At 44.7% G+C, this 24,364-nt stretch overlaps 6 protein-coding genes across 10 annotated transcripts; 4 read left to right on the top strand and 2 right to left on the bottom strand.

Moving 5' to 3' along the window:
* Positions 1-106: 106 nt before the first annotated feature.
* On the bottom strand, positions 107-1,727 carry arl11 (ADP-ribosylation factor-like 11). The gene is made up of 5 exons (XM_053851132.1): positions 1,447-1,727; positions 960-1,025; positions 779-894; positions 524-701; positions 107-440 (listed from the first exon to the last, which is right to left on the bottom strand). Exons 1-5 carry the CDS (start codon positions 1,477-1,479, stop codon positions 312-314), a joined length of 522 nt encoding a protein of 173 aa, XP_053707107.1. The 5' UTR covers positions 1,480-1,727; the 3' UTR covers positions 107-311.
* A 54-nt stretch (positions 1,728-1,781) lies between these two features.
* eef1b2 (eukaryotic translation elongation factor 1 beta 2) lies at positions 1,782-3,546 on the top strand. Of its 2 annotated transcripts, none has more exons than XM_053851111.1 (7): positions 1,782-1,933; positions 2,294-2,416; positions 2,488-2,617; positions 2,704-2,770; positions 2,974-3,099; positions 3,299-3,366; positions 3,435-3,546. In XM_053851111.1, the coding sequence occupies exons 1-7, from the start codon at positions 1,854-1,856 to the stop codon at positions 3,519-3,521; spliced, it is 681 nt and encodes a 226-aa protein (XP_053707086.1). In that variant the 5' UTR covers positions 1,782-1,853; the 3' UTR covers positions 3,522-3,546. The 2 variants fall into 2 exon arrangements, with proteins under 2 accessions (XP_053707086.1, XP_053707094.1); XM_053851119.1 differs by lacking the exon at positions 1,782-1,933 and adding an exon at positions 2,164-2,191 and having other exon boundaries at positions 2,275-2,416.
* A 289-nt stretch (positions 3,547-3,835) lies between these two features.
* On the top strand, positions 3,836-8,131 carry zdbf2 (zinc finger, DBF-type containing 2). Its single transcript, XM_053851098.1, has 7 exons — positions 3,836-4,470; positions 4,539-4,693; positions 6,026-6,422; positions 6,494-6,619; positions 6,823-7,172; positions 7,249-7,393; positions 7,469-8,131. The coding sequence occupies exons 1-7, from the start codon at positions 4,375-4,377 to the stop codon at positions 7,982-7,984; spliced, it is 1,785 nt and encodes a 594-aa protein (XP_053707073.1). The 5' UTR covers positions 3,836-4,374; the 3' UTR covers positions 7,985-8,131.
* A 58-nt stretch (positions 8,132-8,189) lies between these two features.
* On the bottom strand, positions 8,190-11,017 carry dytn (dystrotelin). The gene is made up of 12 exons (XM_053878897.1): positions 11,002-11,017; positions 10,862-10,936; positions 10,556-10,742; positions 10,398-10,483; positions 10,243-10,319; positions 10,090-10,167; positions 9,860-10,017; positions 9,684-9,795; positions 9,375-9,508; positions 9,145-9,261; positions 8,923-9,076; positions 8,190-8,846 (listed from the first exon to the last, which is right to left on the bottom strand). The coding sequence occupies exons 1-12, from the start codon at positions 11,015-11,017 to the stop codon at positions 8,190-8,192; spliced, it is 1,851 nt and encodes a 616-aa protein (XP_053734872.1).
* Positions 11,018-12,222: 1,205 nt separating this feature from the next.
* LOC128750701 (CD59 glycoprotein-like) lies at positions 12,223-13,874 on the top strand. The gene is made up of 4 exons (XM_053851143.1): positions 12,223-12,388; positions 12,449-12,550; positions 13,247-13,320; positions 13,497-13,874. The coding sequence occupies exons 1-4, from the start codon at positions 12,340-12,342 to the stop codon at positions 13,614-13,616; spliced, it is 345 nt and encodes a 114-aa protein (XP_053707118.1). The 5' UTR covers positions 12,223-12,339; the 3' UTR covers positions 13,617-13,874.
* Positions 13,875-15,075: 1,201 nt separating this feature from the next.
* mlpha (melanophilin a) lies at positions 15,076-20,247 on the top strand. 4 transcript variants are annotated; one of them, XM_053844405.1, is made up of 16 exons: positions 15,076-15,120; positions 15,438-15,557; positions 16,072-16,293; positions 16,442-16,554; positions 16,631-16,675; positions 16,741-16,799; positions 16,873-16,962; positions 17,024-17,123; positions 17,769-17,947; positions 18,018-18,098; positions 18,170-18,388; positions 18,659-18,829; positions 19,139-19,300; positions 19,370-19,426; positions 19,588-19,630; positions 19,696-20,247. In XM_053844405.1, the coding sequence occupies exons 2-16, from the start codon at positions 15,448-15,450 to the stop codon at positions 19,731-19,733; spliced, it is 1,689 nt and encodes a 562-aa protein (XP_053700380.1). In that variant the 5' UTR covers positions 15,076-15,120; positions 15,438-15,447; the 3' UTR covers positions 19,734-20,247. The 4 variants fall into 4 exon arrangements, with proteins under 4 accessions (XP_053700380.1, XP_053700397.1, XP_053700407.1 ...); XM_053844414.1 differs by having other exon boundaries at positions 15,092-15,120; positions 15,920-16,293; XM_053844422.1 differs by lacking the exon at positions 18,659-18,829.
* The last annotated feature ends 4,117 nt before the right edge of the window (positions 20,248-24,364 follow it).

The raw sequence follows: 24,364 nt of genomic DNA, 5'->3' as shown, positions 1-24,364 counted from the left end.
AATGATCTGCACCTGGTCTCTTCTTCTACACCAAATTGGCAAATGGACGGACAAAATTCAGCAAAATGTTTGCCATCAATCAATATTTTCCTTCAATTCAGTGATTTATTAGACTCCATTCCAGCTGAGTGTAACATCTGTACAATAAATATAAGACACAGAAAATGCATTGTTTAATAAGCTAAATGAGTTTGCTCAACTTATTAATATTTTCAAGTAAACTGCCACCTTTGCAATAAAAACATTTTATTTCAAAATATTGAATAGGAGCAGGTAAAATTGATTTAAAACTGTAGTAGTGCTGTGGCATCTCAATTTTTCTTGATAAGTTTGTGAACAGATCTGAAGGCCTGCTGAAGTCCAAGTCCCTGCAAGGCACTGCAAGCCTGAATCTCCCATAGTCTGCCCTCATAACTGGAAAGGTCCAGCTGAGTGGAGATCTAAAGAGAGGGTGACAGCAAACCCCTTTGGAACTTCAATCATGAATAGGTCTGAACAAATATTTGGGGTATTTTTTTCTTACCTCCCGGATAGTCATCGTACTTGGCTTATCCTTCTTGTTTGCAAGAACCATCAGAGGGACTCCACGCAGTTTTTCCTCACTGAGAATCTTTTTCAAAGCCTTGCGAGCTTCCGGCATACGTGCTGAGTCGCTGCTGTCCACCACAAAAACCAAAGCTTGGCAGCCATCTAGGTACCACCTGAGCAACACAGGAAGCTGGCTTTGGACAATGGTGTGTACACACGTATAGCCCTTATTGTAGTCAATGTACGTCACCTCCAGTTGGGTCTCATGCTCTTCTGTCCACCTACATCCCAAACAGTCAGCGACGTCTTCTTGTCCAACTCCAGTGTTCCAACATTAAACCCAACAGTAGGTGAGCAGTCCATCACCTGCAGGCACAAAATGAGTGTAATCCAAGATATTACTTCACGTCAACTGGTTGTCAGTAACATACCTGTCCTGTCAGCAGCCTGGCCAAGAGCGTTGACTTCCCTGCAGAGTCCAGACCCATCACAAGCACCTGAGGCCACAGAGCAGATGCAGAAACATCAACCAAATGGCTTGGTCTTAAACTATTTTTTTATTCTAAACTAATGAATGAAATACATTGTGACACGGAGGCAAGCAGACTGAAAAATCTAACAGGAAACATATGAAGAATGGTTCCCCTTAAAAACAATGAAGGCTCTAAATTCAGCTATAAATCTGGAGGAATTCACGCAGTGTTTAAATAAGTCCAACTTTCCCTTCTGGTGACATGGTTTGCTGCGCCGTCTAAACCACAAACAAAGCACCACACGGGTTTAGTCGCAGAATGCTAACATATCAATCAATACCACCAATCTGGATTCACTGAAGAGAAGTGGTTTGATCCTCTCGAGGCAGAAACTTGGTCAAAGTTCAAGTCATGTCGAGATCAGTTCTGAAAAAAGCGGGATTACCTGCGGTGAAGCAGAGCTGCTGGTCAGACCCATCTTTCACCTCACCTGTTTCACAGTGATTGAAATGAAAACACTCCTGGCTAAAACCATCCTGGGTCCAAAGTCACAGAGAATTTCAGCCAATGGCAGAACAGCACTGCCTGGTCACGTGCCTGTGAAACTGGCAAAACAGGTAAGTTCACGTATTTTTATGTCAGGTTGCTTCTCCAGCAGTAATGAGGGGAAGTCAATCAAATGAACGCAGGCGTTTCCAAAATAACCCTCCTTCTTCTTGGCTAGAGCGGAATGTGGGCGGGGCCATAGTGGAAGGGCGGGGCTTCAGCTATATAGACGTGTCCTCGCTGACGCTGACCCTCTTTCCTCCTCATTCGGCGGTGTGCTGTTGTTGAGACCTCTCAATCGTCAAAATGGGTTTTGGTGACCTGAAGTCAGCCTCTGGCCTCAAAGTGCTCAACGACTTTCTGGCGGACCGCAGCTACATTGAGGGGTCAGTTCGCAATTGGCTCATTGGAGGATGTAGAAAGTCAAGTGACGTTGAGCTGGCACCGGCGCCGCCATTTTCCTTTTCTCTCCAGCATGTCGTGGCTAGGTGGCTAACAGCTAACACGCGAGTACTGTGCAGTGCGTTAAGCGGAAACGTCAAACGGTTACTGTAATACTAGGTATCACGAAAAGAAACTTTGAAGAACTTGAATAGCAATTCTCAAGACCTTTGACGATCAAACGGTTGTCATGCATTCAGGATGTAGGAATGAATTGATTCTGACTGAAAACATACGTGAGCTTTATATTTTGTAATTTAAGTAAACTTGGATTCATCTTTGACAGTGGTTTGGCATGTCGTCAGGTATGTCCCGTCACAGGCAGATGTGGCTGTGTTCGAGGCCATTTCCTCTCCTCCCTCTGGTGACATGTGCCATGCCCTCCGCTGGTACAACCACATCAAGTCCTATCAGAGTGAGAAGAGTAGGTAAGGACCGGAATCATCATGGCGTGTGCTTGTCTTTGTGCCTGATTTGTGGACTCAAACTACTTTTGCAGTCTTCCAGGAGTGAAGAAAGCCCTTGGTCAGTATGGTCCAGCAGGTGTTGCCGATGACACCAAAAGTCCTGCGCCTGCTGCCTCAAAGGATGACGACGATGACGACTTCGACCTTTTCGGATCAGACGAGGTACTTGGCCAGTCATGGTTTTCCTTTTAGTGCTTAGACCCTCAAAGCTTAGTGAGCATTAATATTTCTGTCATTGCTATATTCAGGAGGATGAAGAGTCTGAGAGGCTGAAGGAAGAGCGCCTTGCAGCGTATGCCGCCAAAAAAGCAAAGAGTAAGTTGTATATAAATTGAATGTGTTTTTGTCGATTGACTCTTGATGATGATTTAAACACCATCTTTCGACTGACACCTGATGGACATTTCAACTCCCTGATAAGAGTCTTTGATATGAGTTTTAAAATTACCCGCTGCATCCGTCAAATGTCAACATGCTGGTTTATTTCCATGACACCTGATTTTTCCTCTCTTCACCAGAGCCAGCACTCATCGCTAAATCAAGCATTCTATTGGATGTGAAGCCTTGGGATGATGAGACGGACATGGCAAAGCTGGAGGAGTGTGTGCGCAGCATCCAGATGGACGGTCTGCTCTGGGGACAATGTAAGTACGATACAGTGGCCCATGGAGTTGTCTGTTCTATCACTAGTAACGTGTTAAGTACATGGCACTCATGATGATCCATTTCACCATCTTTCGGCTGATGTTGTGATGACACTTAATGGTCTGAAATTGTCATGTGACATTTGTAATTGTTGTGATTGTGTCTTCTTGGATGAGAATATGGTTTTTCTGTTGACAGCTAAACTCGTTCCTGTCGGTTATGGAATCAAGAAGCTTCAGATCAACTGCGTTGTAGAAGATGACAAGGTTTGTGTGTCGAGAGTTTGCCAGTCCTTTGATCATGCGGTCCATGTCTAATTTCCGTGCGTTTTTAGGTGGGCACAGACATCCTTGAAGAGAAGATTGTTGAGTTTGAAGAGTATGTTCAGTCCATGGATGTTGCTGCTTTCAACAAAATTTGAAACAATAAAATTTGAGGCAAACCTGCTTTTTGTTGCATTTGTCATGTATACAAAAGGAGAGTTTTTCTGCTGAAACTGCAGGACAAATTTTCAGCCAATGGCTGAAGTAAAGACCAGTACAAGGAAGCGATGAATGTCACTGGATTTATAGATTGGACATTGAAAGCTAAAGGTGACAGTTGTGACAGGTACATAACTTTCACACATTTCAAACATTGTAGTACCATCGCTCATTTGTATCATTTGAACTGATGCTCCGGCCTCCTGTCGATAGGGGGCAGCAACGGCTCACTAAAGACGAGACCAGGATGTAATTCGTGATCTAGACGGAAGTGATTCTTGTTTCTGTGAAAATAATTATCAAAAAAACTTTAATGTCAACACATGTACAACTATCCTTCATCGTGTACGAATTTCACTTGTAAAAAACAAGGCGCGGCGACTCCCGGCAGCTAGCGTGCTACAATCACGTGACGGGCGACGTCACTTTATTTTGATTACTCGCGGTTATTGTGCGGGTGCTCGCAGACCGTCAATACTTCAGTATGAATTAGTGGGCGCGGTTATTTTTTGGATGTACTCGGGCCTCAGAAGGGCTACTTCTGCATAGATCCATTTAATTTGTCTCTGTATTTTCGGACCATGGATTCACTTGAACCTCTCACCTGGCTACCGTTGGTTACACTGCGATGGCTTCCAACCGAACAGATTCCCCGTTGATAGAACGCGCGTCTGACTCGTTTCAGATGATTCAGAAAACGTAGTGGACCACTCGAGACCAAACTTTGAGGTGTAGCTAAGCGTGACTGTCTTGAAAGCTAGTCCTCCCGGTGACCCGTTTGAGTGCGTCGAGATGTGCACCGAGTCTCATCAGGGGCCGCCCAGATCCGCTGCAGGTGGACGAGGATACTGCAGCTGCTGTAAAGTCCTCTACAACAACCTGGCCCAGGTGAGATCGAGTCGTCCTCATGTCAACGTCACGTGACGTTAACTCCGTATTGCATTGTACTTTTTAAGCACTTGACCAGTCTCAGGCACCTGGATTCTGTCCAAGCATCTTCCAGAGGCTCCAGCTGTAGCTCTGCCTGCAGTAGCCAAACTAAACGGACTCTTATGGAACGTTTTCTGCAGGATGTTTTGGAGCACCATCCACACCTCTATCACGACCCCAGGTACCCAAAGAGAACTGTGTCATGTATAACGCAAAGTCCCATCTCGGTAGGCTCTAATTTACAGTAAAGTAATGTCAGGATTAATTCATCATAAAGGAGCCATGCATAGCAACAGAATGTATCCATCCACAATTTTCATTTTTATTTACCGGGCCCATAGTGACACAATATCAGAACAGTGAGAGAGCAAATATCGCAGTTTTGTTTTGAACAGTTAACTGTGTTTTGTGATGAATGTAATGTCACAGTCTCTTGCATGTGAAAAATCCCCAACATAAAATCAGACTCAAGTGTTGCTCTTCAAACAGTGTATTAACAGCTAATCAGATATTTTTAAAAAGCAGACCGATTGATAAACTGATTTAGTCTATTAATGTTTTTTTTCTGTGTATACTGCATGCAGAAATTGACTCAGGCAACTCATGTATATCAACTCAGGTATATCTTGGCAATTGTGATCACCGAGGATGTTTTTTTGCTATGAAGTCCGCAAGGCAGCTGGGTGTCGTTTGACCTCTGCTGGCCTTAACTATAGAGTGAAAGCTAATCTCTGTGAAAATCTGTGTGGCACATTTTTCATGATGTTTGTAAAAGGAGCGACTCAACAATTATTTCATGATCACTACCCTCAGTGTGATTAGGTGCTGTTGTGTGTTTTAAGATATTGTAGTGCTTTTGTGAAGATCATTTAAGGTATTTAAAGAACATTTTACCCCCTCACTTAAGCGGCTGCCACCAATAACTTGTATCCCAACTCCACATTAAAACATAATCACTGACAAACTCGTACAACCCATCCATTCGCCTGGATCGCTGCAGTTCTGTGGTTTATTTTCCTCTTGCTGCAAGATTTTCAAAACTTGTTTGATTTCGTCTCATGATGGAATCACATGATGAATTATCTGTAGCAGTGTGAGGACAAATAAACACGGTTGTCAGCTGTGACACAAATTCTCCGACTGGAGAATGTCGGCGTAGTAATGAACTGATATGGTGTGTTAATGCAAAGCTGCAGTTTAGCAATATGCTAAACTACTAGCAATAATATAACTGATAAAGCTCCTATATGCTCATGAAAAATGGGTGGCACATTAGGTCACAGAGTAAATAAGGTTCTATCTTATTGTGTCCATGTGATATTTAATCTGTAATAATTGGTTTAGAGTTTTATCAGACGTTTGTCGGTCCTGGGTCAAGCTGAGCTGTAGAACCGCCAGGTCACATGCTACTTTATAGAACAATCTTTTGAAGCTAACTCTGATGAACCGTGATGAAAAGGATGTCCTGCCGATGAATCGTTTTTTGGAGTTATTTTGTTTCATGTGATTACAGGCCACCTCACGCAGACCTTCCGCTGGCCTCTCCCCCCCTGCCTCAGAAGGAGATGGTTTTGCAACATATGGCTGGTGATCATTCACCAAGGGAAGGAGAACCGATGGAGAAACAGGCCGAACCAGCCAGAGACCAAGGGCCAAGGCGGGCAGCAACATTGTCTGTCTGCCAGACGACTCCCACGCTCCCAGCAAAAGCTCAAAGAAAGACCAACAGGACGTATTCCAAGAAGGCCCCGTTTTCTACATTCAGCTCGGGTAGTCCTTGTCCCTTTATAGCTCAGGAGTCCACTCCAGGACCCAGCACTGGTCTAGGTCCAAAACACAGGAGAGACGTGTGGAAGGAGCTGCTTTTATTGACAGACGAACCAGACAGTGTGGACCAAACCATCGAGGAGGTTTGCCCTTTCATTGATCAGCAATCATTACTGGCTGTGGTTTACTAGTTCCTGATGTCTCTGGTTGTCAGGTGATTCAGACATACTGTTACAGTGACGGGTCTACTTCCTGTCAGTGGGTGGAGACGGAGAGCTTCCACTTGAGTATCGCTGTTTCCCTGGAATCTCTGAGCGATGACTGGGACACCACGGGCCAGGTATGTTCTACCATTGAAACACAAAACTATCAAGATATGACTCGCGCTGTAAACATGTGACGTTCGGTGCTCAAGATCACCACCACAGAAAGTTATTTGCCACTTAGAATGGCAGTATAGTTATGTTGCTCATCATCCAGTCGATGAAAAGTCATGTTTGTTGAATATTTCATGGTTAAAGGGATGCTTTATTTTCTTTGCAGATTATTTCATCCTCACATCTTGCCGGCTGTGACTCTCCTGTCAAGGCAAGACTGGACATCAGTCTCCTCATGGATGTCCAGGTGGACCTAGAGGACCAGGTGTACACCAAGCAGCTGGACTCTGCCCTCCACGGCCGTGTTTCGGCAGGAAGCAGGGTCAGACAGGAGCCCAGTTTCCTGACTATTCCTATTGAGCGGGTCTTTCCGTTGCCAAAACATTTCCCAGATTCATTCAGAGGCAAAAGCTGGGCTCAGATAGAGCGGGAGGATGAGGAGAAGATTACAAGAATGATTCAGCAGTTCAGACGACAACAATTTGTCTGCTACTTCGACAGTGAGTCTCTGGCCAGGTGAGAGCAGTGATGACATCATTGTTGCCTGATGATACTAATACATAATATCAACTTAATGATGACCTCACGTCAGGTATGGGAAGCACAGGCATAAAAAGATGGAGGCTGTCGATTACCAAGAGTTGGATCCGGAACCCTCCTTAGATGAGGAAGATCGACCTTTGGTAGTGCGGAGGAAGAAGAGACTGAAAAGCTTCAGGCTTGCATCCAGGTGCCAGGTGAGTGTTGTCAGGGATGACGTTGAGGTGAGAATTTGTTTGCCAGACGTGACTGCTTGTGTTCGATCTTTCCAGGTGGTCAAAATCAGCCATGCAACACAGACCACCTCTGTACCTCAAGCCAAGCATCACACTGAGGAGAGGCCCTCCAGCCTCCCTCCATCATACTCCAACGTCATCATGCCACTCCAGCCAAACACCTCACTGCTCTACCTGCTCCACTCCCCAGAGCGCTCCACCCCTTCTCTCCCACCAGCTTCAGGACTGGTAGCCAAACAATCCAGGAAGAGAAGGCACCCACAAGATCTTCAGGGGTTACAGTTGAAGTACAAGCCACTTCCTTTTCAATTCTATGACCTCAAGAACAACTGCATTCTGCCCCAAGGAGCTGCACAATCAACCCAGATACAACCGTCTGGAACTGAACTCTTTACAACTCCAAGCCCCACCCCCTCTCAACGGACACTGCTGCCATGTGACCGTCAATTGTTCAGAAGTCCTAGTCCCACTCACTCACACCAGACACTACAGCCATGTGTTCGTAGACTCTTCACAAGTCCGAGTCCCAAGTCGCAGCAGTTGCCTACCTAACATCTTCCACCGTTCTCATTTTACAAATGACACTTGGCACTTTTGATGATCAAAATGTTTTATTTCGTTATTTTCAACTCATCGCACAAGCGTGGCTGATTTGTGATAGAACTCTGGGTTAAATTCTATTTTCCTATTGATAAAGTTTTCTACCAACTCTGGCTGTGTGGTGTCATAACTGCTACCAGGTGGAGTATGGCGCTGCTCACCTGCTCTGCTCCCTGCACAAGCTCCGCCCCTTCTTCCTCACCTGCAGGTAGTACACACCACAGTTAGTCAGTGTCCTGTCTGGAGTGAAGTGCTTGTCATTACCTTCATATCTATGACTCTCCATCTCTTTCCTCAGGTGATCGATGGTCTCCAGTAGTAGCTCTTCATAACTGCCATCTTCCTGTTCCTCAAAGAGTTCTTGGTGCATTGCTTCCTGTGACTCAAAATGCTGTGTCACGAATGGAGAATTGTCATCGCACGGTTCCTCTCCATCTGTTGATCCACTCATCTGATCATCAGAGCATCTGTGAGTGACATCACTTCCCCCCAGTCCCTCATTTTCCACACCCATGTCCCCTAAGCTTTTCAGTTCAAGGCTTTCTTCTGTGACCACCATCTCCGCTTCTTGCTCTGCATCATCCAGGTCCTCTTTTTCATCATCTTCATCAGTGGTCACTGAGGACTCTTCTGTGTCGTCAATGTCCTTCATTACTGTCGATTCCTCCTCCTGCCTGTCCTTCATGTCTTGCACATCAACCCTTTCCATGCCGACCTCTGTGTCCAGGGAGTCTCCAGAATGGCTAATTTTCATTGTCTCCGCTAACACTCCTGTTTGTCTTTGATGTTCGTCCATTTCCATTTTGGTGAGAGCCTGCGAAGACACCATGACGCTGGTAATGGTTTGATCGAAAATAACTGAGCTACTGTAGATGCTGTAGCTCAGTTACAGTTCTGTACACCTGTGAAAGTGACTCCTGTAGACAGTGGTTCTTTTCCATTAGTCTTTCCATCATGGCCTCCATCTGAGCGCACCGGTCCTCCAACACACCATGCTCTGACTGGACTGTGAGTCTCCAAACCTGCAGCTCCTGCTCCAGGAGCCTTAGGACAGCAGTAAAGTGAGGCCCAGGTAACTTCATGAGTGGCCGCTGAGGGACGAGCTGACTCACCATTTGTCTCGATGAATGTTCCTGACCTCCGCCAGCAAGGAGGTTTCCACTCTTAAGTCTTCTGAGTCGCAGAGCTTCTGCACATTTGGTGTTTCATCAGAGGATGGAGGAGCAAGGCTGGTAGGCGAGCCATCCAAGCGAGGTGATGCTTCACACTGTGGCTCGCTTCCGCTATGCAAAAACTTTTTTAACAGACTGTTTTCCACAAAACCTGCTGGATCACCTCTCACCTCATCTTGGTGTCCTGTGGCTCTTCCCTCATAAGGCTCCACCTCCTGTCAGCTACTCTCTGAGTGTATCTTCGTGGCAGAAGAACACGACGAGAAGTTCTGACCAACGAGGATAGGGATTCCTTCCAGCTTGGCTGCAAAAGATGAATCATCGTTTTTCTTTTTTGTTTTTGTTGTGGTTTAAGGAAGACACTACAAGGTACTGTGGTAAACTCATGGTGCCAATGGTAAACAAAACTCAGGTCTGTAGACAGCACTTAGTCTTTGTAGCTCATTGAGTGCCTCAGTTCTCATCACTGCCCTCTTCACCTGGTTGCAGAACTCAACGACCGGATGATGTGTCTTGTGTCTCTTGGACTGTTTGTCTGTCAAGAAGCAGTTCTGACAGACCTGGACATTCACGCACTTCATGCAGCGATATCTGCAGACACACAATAGGATGAGTGTGAAAGCATCCTTGTCCTGACCCAGCCGGAGCGGCTCACCTGAGCCCAGTGATCGGAGCGGCCTTACAGGTGTGACACTGAACATTGTGTGTCACGTTCTTGGTGATGAACAGGCGGTACAGAGTCGGTAACCATAGCAATAAGCGTGGCTCACTATGCAGCCATGACAGCATGTGTTTACAGCTGATGGTCGAGGCCTGAACCTGTTCACAAACAGAGTCGTCATGACAACCATACATACAAGTTGGTGTCCTATCCATTACACTCACACTCACTCCATTGAAACAAGCTGCCACTGCCTCATCTACTCCCCCAAAAACCTTGGCCTCCTGCACCACAACAGGAACCTGGAGACGCATAAACATAGATGGAATGAAAACAGGGTGCAAAACTGCATGATGGGAAATGTGGTCTTCTTATACCAGGCTGACAGCCTCCAGGACTGTTCTGAGAGATGACCTGCTGACAAAACCTGAGGTCTCTGCCACACTCACCAGAGCTGAGAGGGACACAAATCACTCACTTTTTTAGTATGCAGAGAATGGTATTTATAATGAAAAGGAAAGAAAAACGCTACCTCTGTATTTGAGCTGTAAAGTTTCAGCTGATAAACAAATCAGAACCACTTGAAGATGGAGGAGTGCCACAGCTCCAGAGATGGTCCTGAAATAGGCAGACAGAAACAACACGCTGCAAACTCTCAAGCGTTGATCATGGAGATGTTTTGGGCACCACCTGTCAATAATCTTGAACAGAAGAGTGCACAGCTCCTCGGTCTTGGCACTGGTCACCTGACTGCCTCCATCCAGCGGTACATTTTGGAACATCCTCTTCAGAGAGCAGATCACTTCGTCCCGGGCCAGGTGGACTTCACCGCTCTCTGGCAGAGCTGCTGTGATGTGTCTGACCAGCACCACGTCCACTTAAAACGACACGTCACCAAACTTTCATTCATTCGTCAGAGTGAGCTGATGATCCTATATTGGCTTATGGGAACAAGTGGGATAGCAACACACATGCGAGATGAACACACTAACTTACTGTAGCAGCTTCTCTGCAACCTCTGGATTTTCAGTGCAGTTCTATAGACGGAAGGACGGACGTCTTCCAAATTCCCTGAAAGAAAAAGAGTGAATCCATGATTATCTATTCTATGCTGGCATTAGAAGCGATAAACGTACTGAAGTCCTCGTCCATGTTGCAGAGCAAGTGTGAGCAGAAGTTTAATATTTAAAGAGCAGGCACCTGACACCTGGTGTTCAGGAGCCAGCCCATCAGACCAGATGTCAGGTGACCGGCTCTCAGCTATTCCTCAAAAGAAAAAAAAATCAAGTTAATAGTGATGTTTAATTATAGAAGGATCGATAGATGTCACGCACACTTCTGCAGCCAGACAAAGGTTTGTCATTGCAACATGACAGATCGGTGGAACTCACTGTCCACAGGCGACTACAAGTTCCCTTTGTACAGCAACAATATAAGCTCAAGCATAATGAGGGCAAGTGAAGGCAAGAAAAAAGAGAACCTGTAGAGAGAAGACTGTAGTTCAGTTTGACATCCCTGTCATACTGTACATTCCCTTTCTCACCAGTTCACCTCATGGCATGGAGAAAGAGAATGAGTCTACTGCAGCGCCACACTAGACAAGAGGGAAAGCTAGAGAGTCATATGAGGACAAGGGTTGTCACCTGACCAGACCACCTAACCCGAGACCTCGGCATATGCAGACTCAGTCCAAGACCAGCAATTGGAGAGCCTGAGACCAAATCATTGTTTAGTAGTTTCAATTTTGAAATTCATTTCGGTCTCAACTCAGTGTCAGGCCCTCAAAATGTTGGTCTCAACTACAACGCAAACGGTGACAAAGAAAATAAAGAAATAAATGAAATAAAGAAACACACAAACACTGTCTCATATGTATGAAATTAAAGTGTATTTGTTTTTGGAATTGTAATTTTTGAGTTTGCACCTTTCATCTATGACGGTCCTTTGCACTGCAGGGCCAACCTAGCGTTCACCTCTGGATCCTTTGACACTCACTAACAGCTCATATTTCAGATCAACATAGACTGGTGTCATGGTCCCAGTGACGTCAAGCCCTGACAGTGATTTAACCTAAACACCTGTGCTTTATCCTTGAGTGAAATATTTGGATATCATGTCAAACCTTTGAACGCCATTCACAGCATTTAGATGGTTCGAGCTTCAACCTTTGACACACTCCTCTCATTGTCCCGAAACACACAGTTGTGTTTGTCTCTCTGTGCCATCGTTGTTGGGGAACAATGTCATCATTGGTCAGTGAGGTCACCACAGTGCTGCTCTGAGCCAGCTCCAGCAGAGACCACTCACTGTGTGCCGACGTCCCTTTGGAGGCGGAGCCACATAGGGTCCCTGTCAGTCATCAGCATCCTCAGTTGACCACAGTGTCAGTGTCTCCGCTGTGGCTGAGGACTCTAACACACTTGGTGACCTTTGACCTCCTGCAGACCGAGAGTTGGAGATTGCCTTCTGTCGAAATGAAGCAATTCTTCGGCATAGTGCTGATCGGTGCTTTGGTTGGACAGAGTAAGTGCGTGTGAGTCAGACTGATGCAGGTGCAATAACTTGTATTTGTGTGCCTTGCAGGTGTGTCAATCAAGTGCTACAGTTGTAAAGATTACACCGCAAGTTGCTCCAAACAGCGAGACTGCAGTTATGATGACGCCTGCCTGACACTCTACGAAAGAGGTAGCGCACACAAACACCAAGACACCATGACACATATAAAAGGTCAGCATATAGTGGCAACTGCTGCTTAACTTCACAGATGTTGACTCTGACAGAGGATGCGCTGCACAGAAAAGTTGCTGGTTTAAAAAAAACAATGTTGCTAGACTTGTCGCGGACAAGACAACTTCATTAACTCACACAGCAACAAGGTGCCGCTCGGAATGAAAATCTCTGGGCTTGTCTGGCTTTCACCAAAGACTTTTCTGATGACCTGCATCCTTGTGCTTCAAGTCTCTCTCTGTGGAATGTCGTGCTCCTTTAAGGATTTTATGAGGCGGTCTTACTTCAAGCAAGCCTTAAGTTGAAGTTCAGAGGTGCTGTGACTCATTTGATAATCTGGAATTTGTTAATGATGCTGGACCAAATGGAAATTCTGGATACAACTGACAATGTCTCGAGAATCAAGTGCCAGTCCTAAACTGAGAGAGAAAACACTGACCACTGAATCTGGCCCCTCTGTGTGGTGAGGTCGGGGAAATATCATCAACTCTCCCAAAGCATGAGATTCCGGTAAAGGCCAGCCATCTGAATGGCTGTGGAAATGCGACGCGCTTTGTGAAAGGATTGTGTTTCAATATCTGTTGATTTTGTGTTGTCGTCTCTGCACTGTGTTTTTAACCAGCCTTATATATATCCTGATGTTTTTGTGTGCAGGAGGGATGACTTACCGCCAGTGTCTCAAATATTCCGACTGCGAGTACAACCGGCTGGGTCAGATGTTTCCACAGGTAGTTATCCATTCATGTTCATTCAGTGATCTTGCTACCGAATAACACGATTATACTGATGAATTGACAAGAAATTCAACAACAAATACCTGTAGCAGTGAAATGCTTTGGTCAAATCACATGTTTTGTTCCTCAATTGAGTTGACTGATTGATTTATTTTTGTTTTTTTTTTCAGGTCTCCAGTTTTTCCTTCAAGTGTTGCAACTCCGACTTGTGTAACTCCGCCCCATCCAGGGCAGCAATCTCTCTGATCGGTCTCCTTGTGGCGCTGCTGGGAACATGGCTGATCCGCTGAGTCGGCTGCTTCACTTCATTGACAACTGGTCGGAAAATAATTTATCTTCAGCTCCCATGATGCTCTCCAATGGAAAAGCCTGCCACATTCAAAATAATTAATCATTCTTTAAGAATTAAGGATATTTGGCTTTGCACATTAATGTTCATGGGCAATTGACTGTTGGCTCAAATATACATTTATAATCCTCACCTCTGCGTAACATGTCTCGGAATACAAGTTAATAAATGTGAATTAAATCTTATAAGGTGCACTTTCTATTCTTCTTGTTCTTGTTCTTCTTGTTCTTGTTCTTGTTCTTGTTCTTCTTGTTGTTGTTCTTATTATTATTATTAGTAGTAGTAATTATGACATACATTTTTTGTTATTGATAGTTAGTGGAACCATTTTCTTTTTCATCCTTCTGATGGGAATGTGATAAATAAATGAATAAACAGAATCACCACCATATGCAGTGGAGTAAACATTCTCACACGATACTTATAACTCAAGTAAATTTCAAACACTTAAGTTCTGCATTAAGATATTGATACTTACTACCGTCGACCCCCTCTCTGGATACTTTTTATTGTGTGCACCGACTGTTATTAGTGACATATGGTTGATTCCCTTTATAATTGAATTTCCTTTTCCCTCATAAAGTTTTATCTTGTCACTGACTGTTACATCTTGTGACTGAACTACCCACTGTTTTGGACAGCATCAGCCACCAGAACCTAGTGAACCCACTCCGTGGTGGATAAGTCAATTGCCAGGAACACAACAACAGTTGTATCGTCTGGCTAAATGTCCGACCAAACTAATGTGGATCACTAGACTCGACACCGCCTCCACACTCTTCAGAGACTTTGTCCACCAGTGGTTTGTTGAGCCTCACCACAACACTTTGACAATGGTCAATTCTTCTTCTGAATAATGTCCTTGTGTTCTGAATAGACCTTTAACTCAAGGAATCCTTTCACTTTACCTTGATATGTACCCACATCACAGCATATGATTATTTTTTTTTTTTTCATCACGGTGAAGAAACTCTTCTAGCACTCATGGGACCTTCTATACAAGATAATTGATTTGAAAAATTCGTGTCAGTACAAGTTTTAAGACACAAGAAAACAAGTATAATGTATATGTAAGTATAATAGTGATAACAGCAACAACAACAATAGTCAGATTTTCTATTAATATATTAGATTAGATTAGATGACCTTCCCACCATGAGGAAATGAGTTCCTTGCAGCAGCACACATAAATTATGCGACCTGAAATAAATAACGTATAGAATATATGTATAGAATTACAGATACTGTGTGGTAAGTGAGTAATTCTGTCATTTTTTAAAAACATTTTCTTGGTGTATGAGTTGTCTTGTTTGTGGATGCGGGTGGGTGTGGTCATGTGACGATGAAAATGATGCGAGGAGGGTGTGGTCATGTGGTCATATGATTAGCCGATAGGCTCAGTCAACTCCAGTGGATCGATGAGTCAGCAGCTACTGACAACTTTGGTAAGTCCAGACCTAAATTATGATCTTTAATGAACTTTGGGCCAATTACATTGACCAACTCTCTGAGAGATAAGTACTTGTCTTCATTCATCTTCATATTTCCATTCATTAGATCAAAGGCTGACATCAAAAGACTTTCATTTCTTCTACTTCATGCGCTCACACAAAGATTATTCTTTACATTTAATATCACGATTGTTTGTTGTATATGTGGGTGGACAAATCCAAAAACATCTCACATTTGAATCAGAGTTTCTCATATTTTTACAGAATGATTGATCATACTGTGACCACATGCTTATGTCTTATGTCGCAAGTGACATCACCATGGAGCGAAAACTGGACCTTTCTCGTCTGACGGACGAAGAAGCCAAGCATGTGTGGGAGGTCATCCAGCGAGACTTCAACCTGCGCAAGAAGGAGGAGGAGCGACTCGGGTACGTCTCAGGAACAAGTCCAGTGACCTGGGTCTAAACCCAAGCCCTGGTCCAGGTCACTAAACCAGCAGATACGTCATGGCTCAGCTGCTGCAGCCAAGTATAGCTTACAGCCAAGTATAGCTTACGTGATAGTCTGCAGTTGTCTGAGCATTGTGAGAGTTGTGATCCATATAGCTGCTGCTTGCACTCTGTTGTTGAGACTCATGATTGGTGTTTTATCCAAAGTTTGCTTAACTGGCCACATTAGTCTCGCAGGAATGCAAGCGTGAAAGCTGCAGTGATCATTCGTAATCATGTCGAAGTCACACGGGGGAACAAACAGGATGCCAAACAAAGATGCTCTCTGTCTCCGTCTGCAGCCCACATGAGCCCCCAAGGGAGAGACACGAACACTCTCAGACATGCTGGGACGAAGCAGATATGGCAATACAAAACAAATAATCATCCGCGCATGAATGGAGAGAATGACGAGGTGGCGGTGGCATGAACATCATTGTGTTGTGGCCGACAGGGAACTGAAGACAAAGATTGAGAAAGAGGACAACAAGAGGGAGCTGCTGGGCAGCACCAGCAAACTGGTTGACTCCCTGTGCATCCGCTGCCTGCAGCCATTCAAGTTCCTGGTGAACAGCAAGCGGCAGTGTTTGGACTGTCATATGTTCACCTGCAAGTCATGCAGCCGCTACAACAAGAAGGAGCACGGATGGGTGTGTGACAACTGCCGCATGACCAGGTCAGTCACATGAAAGGTAGCCTCAGTTATAGCAACCCAGGGAGAATATACCGGTGCACTGTTCTCCTGGTATTTAAGTTCACTCATAAATCAAACCTCTGATCTGCTGTGAATGGTACGTGTCATGTGACTGTGTTGACCCCTGCAGGGTCCTCAAGATCGGCACTGTAGGCTGGTACCACGACAATGTTCGGAACAGGTTCAAACGCTTTGGCAGTGCCAAAGTGATGAGATCCCTGTACAAGAGGCTGAATGGAGACGGTAAGTGGGCGTGTCCTCAGACCCGCGCACACGGTGGTGAGCCTGTCCTAATGGAAGCCACTCTGTGATTGGCCAGGTGGTCGTGATGACGACACTCAGAGCATGCCGGACGTCCGCAACCGTAAGACAGACACACACACTCACGCACACAAATAAATGAATGCAACTCATTCATCATTTTTGCAGACATGTACAATGGCATTGAGGATGAGCAGCAGGAGCTTGAAGCTCAGCGCTACAAATCGGTCAGAAAAGATGAATCTCATTTAAAAATAACCACGGTGCTACATTCTCTCAGTGTTGGAGTTTGTTTTTCAGATGAGAAAAAACAAACGTCTGCTGTCGGTACACCCTCTTGACTTTGACTCGGAGGAATACCTGCCCTACTCCCGCCGTCCCTCCATCCAAGTAACACACAGGCATAGTCCCACCAAAACACACGAGACCCTGAGTGTGTCTTGTTCTGTAGCAGATACAGGAGGACCGGGGATATCGCCATGACGACTATGATATGTACTATCAACGCGGTAGCAGGAGGAAGAGCATGGATCGCTACGGGATGCGAGCAGGTAGATATGTAACTGCAAACTCATACAACAAAAATAGATAATAATTTAGAATTAATTTTGCATATAGTATAATCATTTAGCATGGATTTAGCATATAGCATAAAATCATTTAGCGTGAATTTAGCATACAGCATATAATCATTGAGCATGAAATAATATTTTCTGGTTGTGAAACCGATTGCATTTTTTTTGTTTTTTTTATACAGCAACATCTTTCCATTTTATGACTTATATTTCATACAGTTTTCATGAGTCAAGAAGCATAATTTCATTCCTATGACAATGTTTTCTTCGACCAAATGTTTCCCTGGCAACGCTGTGTTGTCAACTCGAGCTATGGAAGTCTATTGAAGAGTGGTCTCAGACAGCGACCATGTTAAAGGAAGAATTTAATTATGGTAGGGCTTGAATAGACACTCAATGACAATATTTATCCATTGTTTTTTGGTGGAATGGAGTGATTAAAATAGTGTATATTTAAAGAGGCAGACAATTCACGTGGTGTGGTCCTGAGGAATGGACGAAGAGTTACGCCAGTTCTATAGGACAAACCATTTGCAAAGTCCTGACCAAGTGTTGATCCACACATGGCACCAAGTGTGCTCCCACAACAGAACGACTAACAAGATGTGGTACGATCCACAGATGAATTCGACCCTCGATTTTCTTCCCCGCGCTCGTTGTCAAAGATCAGCTCATCGGCAGCGCGTCAGTACGTGGACACGTCGGATGAGGAGGACTACGCCAGATACCCGCCCATGTACACACTGCCCCATAACCGCCGTCGCAACAGTCGACAGGAGAACCTTGGCCAAACGCCACCGGTGAGCCCACTCAACAACCCCGTGGCTCACTGTTGTTTAGCAAGAACTAATACAACACTGTTTGCGGCAGATTAATGAGCTTAACAAGAGAATGTCAGCGATCGAGAGTTTGCTCAATCGCCTGGAGGAGAAGATGTCACCAGCTGATGACGTGAGACAGTACAGTAGAAAGTGTGCTCTGAAGTACCCTCTCACAGTCTTGGTGATGTTGCGGTGGTAAAGGCTGCAGGTCCCAGTGAGGAGGAGAAGCTGCGCCGGAAGCTGAGTGAGCTGGCTGGAAACCTGAGCGACAAGAACCTATCCTCGGACGATGAGGGTGGCAGGAAGATCTCCTCTTTGGGGGCAAGACTTGGAAAAGGCCTTGGCGGTCTATCTCTTGATGCTCAAAATGACAAAGGACTAAGCTCTTCCAGCGACGAGATGCCGACAGAGGCTCAAAAGGTATGTCGTTTTTTTTGGTGTATAACCTTGGAAAAGGTCCATTTTGGAGTTGTAGAATCGGGTCTGCAGTCAGGCCCAGGTCTTTCCAGGCGAGAAAACAAAGGTTATGACTTAGCTTCAAACCACCAAACACCATATTCGCGTTCCGACACGTGTACAGACTTGCGGCGTTTTTTCCTTTGGTAAAGTGGTCGCCCCATGAGGTTAAGGGCATGTCAGATGGGTTTGGCCTAGGGCCACTCTAATCCTTGTTGTCTGATTGGCTTCCAGAGATCGACCGCCGGCGCCCTCTGTGACCTCACCACTGAGGTGCTCAGAACCATTAACGCCACAGAAAACGCAATGGTTCAGTTTGGGTTTACCCAGCCGTCCGACCGACCCGTTGTCATAGCAACCGATGTTAAGCAAGCTGACGATGCGTTCAGGGAACTTGAAGAGAATGTAAGAATCCCTTTTGTGTTGTTTGTGTTCTGAGGATTATATAACTTGTGTTCATGTGATTTGGTGCCAGTGTGCGAGAGCTTTTGTTGACGATGAGTCAACTGTTTTGGACTTACTTTCGGGGGGCGGACATTGTTGTTAGTGCCGTGCTCGAGAAAGTGTGATGGAGATGTTCAGCCCACAGCGGTGTGTGTTGTCAAAGGTTCCTTGAAGTTTGTGTGTTTAAGTGACACCTGGGTTGGTGTGTATTGATTCCTCATGTTGGTATGCGGCTGACACCTTGGGGTGTCTCTGTTTCTGCCGTCGTAGGTGTACATGGCTGCGGGACAGTCTTATGAACTGGAGAGCAAACTTCGGCGTCTGGAACAGAACGCCAAGAACCGATTTGGTGGGACCCCAGACTCCGAGCTGTCGGAACTGGAGGATGTGGTGGCTCTCACTGCTGCCAGGGTCCAAAGTGCTGAGAGCGAGGTGGGTGTCGGTTGACCTTCACTGACCTGTGCAGCAGAGGGCGCTACTCTCATTCTCCCTGTTCTGCAGGTGTCAGACATTGAAAGTAGGATCGCAGCTCTCAGTGGCAGCGGGACCAAGAAAAAGGTCTGATCTGACCGGGATATATATAAATATATATAAATCATTGCTTTGACTCGTGAAAAATTATTGCAATGCTATTGTTGGAGCTGGGAAAAGCTGATGTTCAGTTTTACGAGACACCGGGAGTAAGAGAGACAGTATTTAATTTTCACATTTCAATTCAGGCATCTGGATCTCATCAGAAGAAAAAGTCTCCAGATCTTTCGAGTAAGCCAATTTTGGGACTGTTTTCAGACTTGAAATGTGTTTTAAATTCTTTGTTTTCTTGACAGAGGGAACAAACGGAGGCATGTGGAAGTCCAACAACTGAAGCCCACGTGACACCACGTGCCATTTGACTAGAAAATATGATAAAATACTACAAGATATTTGACCTTGGAAACGGTTATTAGACAGAAGAAAAAGGAAGAGATATAAATGTTTAAGAAAAACCTTGATCCCAGAAACAAGCTTTGCTACATTGCTAATTAAGCTTAAATATTTCAAATATATATAACGATAGGTTTGTATGTATTCACAGTTGAGTAACATTCATGCCAGTTTGTTAAGCGACAAATAATTGGGAAAAAAACTAAAATAGTTGAAGTTGTTCAATAGTATAATGAAATTTCTGCAATTCAATTTATGTATTATTTTAGACATGTTTCCTTCAATAAACATACTTAAGGTACTTACCAAGTGTTTGTCATCACAATAGGAACATCTACTTTGATTCATCTAAGAATAAAAATATATCAATAAAATTTCACCTAAACCAATGAGTCAAGAACCCTTGGGATCCGCTGCTTTCACCCAAAGACTGGCTTTGATAGTTTTTCTGGGCAAAAAATAAGGAATGATGAAATAAAAGAATTCACAAAAACAACATGTGATTTTTGTTGTCATGTTTACACCCTTCTGTTGAGACTCTGGAACAGACCAGGCAAAGAACGGCCCGGATGCCAAATGCGGCTCTTTGACTGCCTTTTGGCAGCTCCCTACTACTGTCTCACGAATAAAGACGATATGTAGTTGCTCATATTTCTCACCTTGAATGCATGAGTCAACATCTATATATATGAAATATATGGTCAATGACTGCAGTCTGTTCTCAACATTATGCAGAAGACATGCCGATGGCTGGCAAACTGACTTTTGGTTTCTTCTTCTTTGACTGCCCCCTTTACTGCCTGTGATTGGCTTCACCCATCCTATTGTGCTTTATGGAGCGACCCTTATTACAACTGCCCGCTGCAACAGGGCCAATGTCTACACTTGATGGAAGAAAACTTGAACAAACATTCAAAATGTCAAATACAAAACTACAAAAAAATGTTTAAAGTCCAAGTTCCATTGTGAGGCTGAAGTGATCAGAACTCATCTCCCCCTGATTGGTTCTTATCATTGAGACCATTTCCTCTTCATGGTCCCGCTGTAAATCATTGTCCCCTTCTTCCCTGCTTCCTCTCATTGCGCAACAGTCCCCCCCCCAAAGTCACAGTACAGAGTCAAAAGTTTGGAAATTATGTAAGTATGTACATTTCACAGTAAATGACATGCTAAAAATGATGCCGTGGCAGTAATAAATTCATCAAGGTTTTTTTTTTTTTCTTTCCAAAAGACGACACACTGGTGACGTAACTGAGGGTTTTCGTGTCTCTTCTGCTCCTCTTGTATCTTTGTCAAGTTTTCCCTATCAGGTCCGTGATGGAAGGGGGCTGGACAAGCAAGATATGGGATGGTCCTTAATGTCAAGCGGCGAGGCAGGGGTCAAAGGTCAATCAGAAGGAACAGAGACTTTCAATCACTGCTCATCAATCGGGCTGAGGTGAGTTTTGAAACATTATTTACAACCAAATTCTGATCAACATCGTCACGTCCATGACACCCCGCTAGTTATCTGTATCTGCTGCATGTTTTCTCAGCCTCATCTGTTTAGTTCAACATCCACTTATGTTACATAACATGTATATGTCACCAAGAAAATCTACACCGCTGCATCAGTTTTACTCAATGATTGTCTGTGTCATTCTTTAGTACATTTTTCACAGCACTTTTCAAGCACAGCACTTCACTGGCATCTGTACCGCACTGTTTATTCACTATTATTATTATCATCAGAAACATCTGTATCACGCTTCAATGTGGGAATCATTCCGAACATGAGCTTTAACATCCTGTTACTGTAACTACCATCAGTATCACACTGTATTAATATCATCATCATAAATGGCAGTTCGACCAACAGCTTTCTCACATGTGTTGTCATCGTCACCAGCATCTGCATCACACTTTACAACATCTGTATTGGACACGTTTAGTCTCTTATCAACAATTGTTAGTTACTGTTTCCATCATACTGTGTTAAAATCATGAAAATAGGTTTTGCTTTTAGTGATGTGTGTGTGCTTAATTCATGTCATTGAAAACATATGCGGCATGTTCCATCTGTATCGCACTCTGCAATAATCACAGTTTGAAGTCTGTGTGTATGATGCTTCATCACTGTGACAGTAAACTCCAATAGTTTCCAACGGATGATGAACTTTATTACTTCTTCTTCTGTTGCGGTCAACAGTACAGCGTTTTCCTCGAGCTTCTCTCAGGCAAGGATCCAAAAACAAGCCGAACTGAAGCCTCTGCAGTGGAACTTGAAGTCTTCTTAATTGTAATCCACAAATTTTACAGTCAAAAACCTCTGCGTTCTCTTCATCCTCCAATAAGTCATTCAAGTATTCGTGTCTCATGTCAATTCAAGTCTCGAGTCTTTAACTTTAATTTGGCTTCAGGTCAAATCACAAGTCATCAAAACAGCGACTCATCTCCCATATTCAACCACAGATGTAGATGGTATTTATTCTTATTGTTTTGACTCTTCATCGCAGCTCGGTGCTCAGTTGAAACCCCAGAAATGTCAACAGTCCAGGAGCTGAAGGTATGAATGCGGTAGAATGAATGGGTTGCAATCCTGAAGGCATTAACTGCAGATGAGTCCCCAGGAGACCTTGGTGGAGGCGGAGGAAAACTACCAGAGAGTGGTGGAACTGAACTCACATCTGAAAAAAGACAAGGTGGTGCTGATGTACCAGCTGGACGCGCTGAGGGAGGAGCTCGGGGAGCTGGAGGAGGAGCTGTGGGAGACCAAGCGAAGCTTTGAAGGGCAAATTAAGGTCAGATGTGAGGACTGAATGCCACTCGAGACAGTTTATAATGAGCGACTCTGAAAATAAAAAAATGAATAAATGTGTGCTCCTCAGTTACAGTTTGAAGAAATACAAAGACTCTCAGATGAACTGAAGGTAACTGTTGCCTAATAATCCCCCATTCCGTCCTTAAAGATCTACAGTCTCCTGCTATCTCTTATGGCTGATGTGTTTGGTCCCAGGAGAGAAAAAACAGATGCAACAGCGAAGACAAAGAGATGGATCACGTTCTGGGTGACTCCTTCTCTGAACGCTCTGTGACTTCTGAAGGCAAAGAAGGCAGAAAGCGTAGTGCGTCTACTCCAGGTACTCTCTTCTGTCACTCACTGCCATTCTGTCTATTCAACTTGAGTTCTGAGGAGTCACCAACTGACGTCTTTTTCCATCCTATATCCTCAGGTGCTCGGACAAAAAGAGCGAGTCGGACTTCAGGTCGCTCTCGGACCTTACGACGCTCAAGATTAGTGAACAGAAACCAACACGTGGTCCTTCCTGATCGAAAGAAATCTCCACCGTCTTCTGTCTGTGGACGCACTGAGCTCCACCACCACAGCTGCATCACAGACCCCGTCCATACAGTGGTAGCACCTCCAGATCAGGTTCTCACAGAAGTCCAGAGGGGTGCTTCTCCAGCACACAGGTCCAGGCTTCGCCCACCTCGACCTGCCTGTGACATCATCTTGGACGCAGCAGGAAAGCTGCTAATGACCCCACTTAATGAAAGAGTTAACATGGGCTGCTTTCTGATGTCACACTTGACCCAGAATGCCAAACGTGCAGAAGAAGCATCCTATCCAGGACTCATCGATGAACCCATACTAGAGCCACAAATAGAATCTGGAAGTAGTCCACAGCTGGAGGCACATTTGGGGCATCTGGAACCAGAGCCAGAACCCAATCCATCAGGAGGACCAAGAGCGGTGACAAGGCTAAAGAAAGAACAACTTACAGGCGAGGAAAAAATGGATTCAGTTTTGGGTCAGGTGCAGAAGGACTACATCAGAGCTACGTGGGATTTTGGAGACTCTTGGAGGACTCGGCTAATCTTTCATGAGTTCCACTTTGCTGAACCTGCGCAGCCCAGATACCAGGGGGCGAGATACAAAGAGACCAAGCTCAAACAGTCCAAGAGACGCCGAAACACCACCTCTAGTTTAATGGTGAAAAAACTGTTTGAAAAAACTGCTGAAGAAATTCTGGCTATGACCATCTCAAACATCGAGGACGGCAGAGTTCCTGCAAGCCCAAGGCTCCCGAAGCCACAAAGACAAGACACTTGGAAACAAAAGCCCAAAAGATTGGACTCACAAGTCCCTGAGATTTCAGGAATAGCTCTCCGGAGACCAGAGCTGGCTCAGAAAAAACGAGAGGCACAGAAAATGAGAGCAACTGTGCAAGAAACCTCTAAAGTAGTGCTGCAAGTGATCCAGGAGGTGGGACAGGAAGCCCGGGAGGTGGAAGGCCAAGCTGCTGGAAAGACTCTGATGCCAGTGGGCCGAGAAGAGAGGCGAAGGAGGTGGCTGAAGGACAGGAAACGACCGAAACAGCATCCAAAATGTAAAGTTTCCTGATGCTTGGATCGACACAAGAACCTATGTGTTTTCCAGACTAGTAAATTATTATCGACCTGTGGTGCATGAATCAATAACTGTAGATAGTATTGATTATAATAAACAAAAATAAAATTTTAAGGACTTTTGTCGTTTAACATTACTCTTGACTCACACATCTGGACACAAATTGAAGCTGTTCAGATATA

The sequence above is a fragment of the Synchiropus splendidus genome, chromosome 1 (assembly GCF_027744825.2).
Source record: "Synchiropus splendidus isolate RoL2022-P1 chromosome 1, RoL_Sspl_1.0, whole genome shotgun sequence".
Classification (NCBI taxonomy): Eukaryota; Metazoa; Chordata; class Actinopteri; order Syngnathiformes; family Callionymidae; genus Synchiropus; species Synchiropus splendidus.
The sequence above is the reverse complement of the archived record's forward strand: the minus strand, read 5'-3'. Positions and strand labels throughout refer to the sequence as shown.